Source organism: Microtus ochrogaster, linkage group LG4 (assembly GCF_000317375.1).
Source record: "Microtus ochrogaster isolate Prairie Vole_2 linkage group LG4, MicOch1.0, whole genome shotgun sequence".
NCBI classification, from domain to species: Eukaryota; Metazoa; Chordata; class Mammalia; order Rodentia; family Cricetidae; genus Microtus; species Microtus ochrogaster.
The window spans coordinates 19,892,633-19,896,597 of NC_022030.1; the positions used below are offsets into that span (position 1 = coordinate 19,892,633).

Sequence of the window (3,965 nt, forward strand, 5' to 3'; positions counted from 1 at the left end):
TGCTGTGCCCAGGCTAATCTAATCCCTGGTCCGGTGCCCTGAGGAAGAGAGCAGATGATGGGTAGGGTAGTGGCTGTGGAGCATTTGAGTTGGTCTTAAAGGTGGAGTTGTCTGGTGTCACCTTGCAAGAAGATGGGAAGTGACACCACGTGAGTTTGTCAATCTTGGCAGGTATATGGTTTTAAAAAGAAATCAGGCTAGCAGCCAGCTGTGGGAGCAAGGAGAGAGAGTACAAGTGCTCTGCAGGACTATTGAATCTCCAGGGCCCCAGGATCCCCGGAGTCATGTCGTTCCTGAGACTTATTTTCTGCTTGAGAATGAAGGAGAATGCCTGATGCAGAGAATGGCAGGCAGCACCAGTCAGCACCTTGGGTTTTGCCAAAGCTTGTTTGACAGGCCAGGAGGCTGCCTGCAGGAACAGTCCTGTATCCATGGCTGAGATTCCAAGTTTATGGTACCCACAACAGAACGTGACTGCCCTGCCAGATCTTGGCCTCGTTCTCCAGGGCTAAGCTGTACTGTAAAACAGTCAGTTCATTCTTCACTGTCCTGCCGCAGGCATGTGGAGATGGTCAGTCACCCTTGGGAAAGTTACAGAGGAGGGAGAACCAGGGATGTCAAGCCCCAGTTCTGGTGTGTGTTCTGTTTGCTCTGTAAAGCGGTTAGACGTTGCCTCACTCCCCGTGGTAAATGTAGAAAGAATGGTCCTCAGACTCCCTCTTGCCCCACCTCCAGCCTCTACAGCACGGCACCTGTACCTGCGTGGTGGTGCCGGGGTTGGCTCCATGACCAAGATCTATGGAGGACGGCAGAGAAACGGTGTCAGGCCCAGCCACTTCAGCAGAGGCTCCAAGAGTGTGGCCCGCCGCGTTCTCCAAGCCCTGGAGGGACTGAAAATGGTGGAAAAGGACCAGGACGGGTATGCAGGGTTGTGCCTTGATTAGGGTGGTCATTGCCCGTTGGTGACTTGTGGTGATGCTGTTGGGCCTCCCTACAAATGGAAGTACAGGGCCTTCAGAAAGCAAACAGTGAGGCCCTCACCCAGACCTCTCTGGCTCTGAGAAGGTAATTTAGCGACTGTCCGCTTTCATTAGCCTGCTCGTTAACTTTTCCCAATTGATTTTTCGGGGCTTTTGATCTAATGCTTGCACAAACGACACCTCGTCAGCTCCCAGGAGTCTCCCACTCCTGCCTTCCAGCTCCTTAGGATGCAGCTGGCTTGGGCACGAGTGGGGCTTGGCAAGAAGAATGTGGCTCCCTTGCTCAGGGCTTTCTTCTGCCCTCCCCCACGAGGCGGGCTTGGGCACTCAGCCAAGAAATAATTTTTCTTTCTCTTTTGCACAGGGGCCGCAAGCTAACACCTCAGGGACAGAGAGATCTGGACAGGATTGCCGGACAGGTGAGGGGTGCACCAGCTCCTTTTTTCCATTGGGACACAGCCAGAGAAGGTCATACTGGGACAGGAAAAAAACACTTAAGGTCTGCTGCATAACCCAGGCTGCCTTGGGTAAACTATACCTGTCTGCAGTGTCCCTCCCCTCCTTACAGATCACCTTGGTAAAGGATTCTGCCCTAACTTGGTCCTCATACTTATTAGGCACCAGATGCAAGCAATTTAGGGGAGGTGGAGATTGGGGTGGTAGACTGGTTCAGGCACAGAACAAGTCACTGTAGGGTGACTTCATTCCCACTACCTTTTGGGTTGGGGGATCTTACCCCAAAACAGAGCCCCTGGGGTCTAACAAGGTACCCCATGCCTGATTTTCTCTGCTACAGACTGCACCTCTACTGAGGTTCTTGGAAGACTTTAGCTTTGAGCTTCGGATCTCAGTAAAGGGCCGTCTAGACACAAATGTTGGCACAGTGACCTTACCCTTGGGACAGTGACTGTGATCCACAAAGCTGGAGGTGTCTGCAGTAGTGGGGCAGAGGCCTTTAGACCACTCACTGATCCTTCTGTCTTCTCACAGGTGGCAGCTGCCAACAAGAAGCATTAGGACAAAGGATGCTGGGTTAATAAATTGCCTCATTCATAATCCTGGTCTGGGTCTGCTTTTGATTTCTTGGTTTTGTTTTTTAATACAGGGCTTCCCTGGGAATCCCAAGACACCAGTAGAGCTGTGGTGTCAGCTGATAGCAGGGCTGGGCTACAGTGTGTTCCCAAGAAGAGAAAGTTTTGGATTGTGAGAAGGCAGCATAGTGACCTTCCCTTCCTTTAGCTGTCTGCCATCCTCCACTAAGGATGAAAGGTGGATGCTGTGATCCCTGCCTGATGTCATGGTGCCTGTAAGGAGTGTACAGTTGAATATGCTGGGCCTGAGCTCTCCAGAAGGCCAGCCTAGCCCAAGTCATCCTGGCAGCTTCCCAGGTCAATCAGCCCTATTTCAAGGGAGGCTCTGGATTTTGAAATTATACGTCTGTGGCTCACCTTCCTCTTCCCCAATCTGTAACAATCCGCAACAAGGCAGGTGAAACTGGCTCCCTGCAGAGGGGACTCTTGAGTTTTCAAGCCACGTGAGAACCTCCCCTCCCAGGTTGAAACATAGGGACAGGCAGTTTTCTGTGTCCAGCAAGCTTCTTGGGATGGATATCCTTCAGCATTTGAAGGGACAAACCCTGGGTAACTGGATGCTTTGAGGATGTGGCCTGTGTCAGCCCATGCAGTCCACCTTAAGCCTGAGCTCAGGCATGACCCTGTCTGCGGTCAAGAGGAATGTTTTGGCCCCGCTGATTACATGTCAGGAAGTTGCTTTGCTGCGGCCACTAGGGGGCAGCCACTACGAAGAAAGTTAAGTTCTGGCTCCTCTGAGTAGCAGCTTGGAACTGGAGATCAGCTGTCCTGCCCTCCAAAGGCAGGCACCTCGCAATGTGGGCGGGAGGTGGCAGGTTGTGAAGAGAAGGGGAAGTAAGCTTCAGGGACTACTGAATGCTCTCTTGGTGATATCACCAAGTTCATAAAAGGGGGTCATTACTACCAAACAGGAGAAATGGACTCTTAACTATATATCAGCTGACCTTGGTCTTGAAGCCCAAGTAATAGTTTTTTAGCACAATGACCTGGAGCTCTTGGCCCCCCACTGTGTCCACCTTCAGAGTGCTGGGATTACCGTCCTGCACCACTCCTTTGGGCCACTTGGCCTATTTTTAAGTTATGAAATATTTCAGGCATGTAAAGCAGTATTCAAAGCAGCCTTGCAAAGCTCCCCACCCATGGCTTTGAGGGCTTCCAAGTTGAGGACACTTGCTACTCTGAAGAGACCTCAGTTCAGTTCCTAGCATCCATATCAGAAGGCTGTAACTTCAGCTCTAAGGGATCCAATACCTGTGGCCTCAGGGACACCTACACTCGTGCATACCCAAGAGCAAGACACCTGCACAGAATGCCAGCCAGGCAGTGGTGGCAAGTGGGTCTAAGGAGTTCAAAGCCAGACTGGTCTGCAAACCAAAGTTCCAGGGCTACACAGAGAAAGGCCATCTTTGTCTCTACCCCACCCCTAAGTGGGCTGGAGAGAACTCAGCAGTTAAGAGCAAGAGCATTGGCTGCTCTTAGAGGCGCATGGCAACTCACAATTGTCTGGGATCTGACTCTCTGACATATATATGCAAACAAAGCATTTTTTTTTTTTTTGGTTTTTTGAAACAAGGTTTCTCTGTAGCTTTGGAGCCAGTCCTGGAACTAGCTCTTGTAGACCAGGCTGACCTCGAACTCACAGAGATCCGCCTGCCTCTGCCTCCCGAGTGCTGGGATTAAAGGCGTGCGGCAAACAAAGCATCTTAAATAGCTTTAAAAATTAATAAGAAAATATTATGCAAGAGAAATCAATTGTAACTCAGTAGCAAAAACTTTGCCTGGCACAGGAGAGGCCCAGAGTTCCATCCCAAACAGAAGCAAACGTAGTAAGGAATAAAGACACTAAATACTACAGAGCTAGGCGTGGTGGCGCACACCTTTAACCCCAGCTCTC

At 50.8% G+C, this 3,965-nt stretch overlaps 1 protein-coding gene across 1 annotated transcript in view; it reads left to right on the forward strand.

Moving 5' to 3' along the window:
• Rps19 (ribosomal protein S19) overlaps window positions 1-2,040 on the forward strand; it is a 5,183-nt gene extending 3,143 nt beyond the window's left edge. Inside the window, exons 4-6 of the mRNA XM_005361121.2 lie at window positions 736-919; window positions 1,345-1,399; window positions 1,971-2,040. Of these exons, the coding sequence (XP_005361178.1) occupies window positions 736-919; window positions 1,345-1,399; window positions 1,971-1,997 (266 nt within the window). The 3' untranslated portion in view covers window positions 1,998-2,040. The remainder of the gene's footprint in view (window positions 1-735; window positions 920-1,344; window positions 1,400-1,970) is intronic.
• Window positions 2,041-3,965: the final 1,925 nt, after the last annotated feature.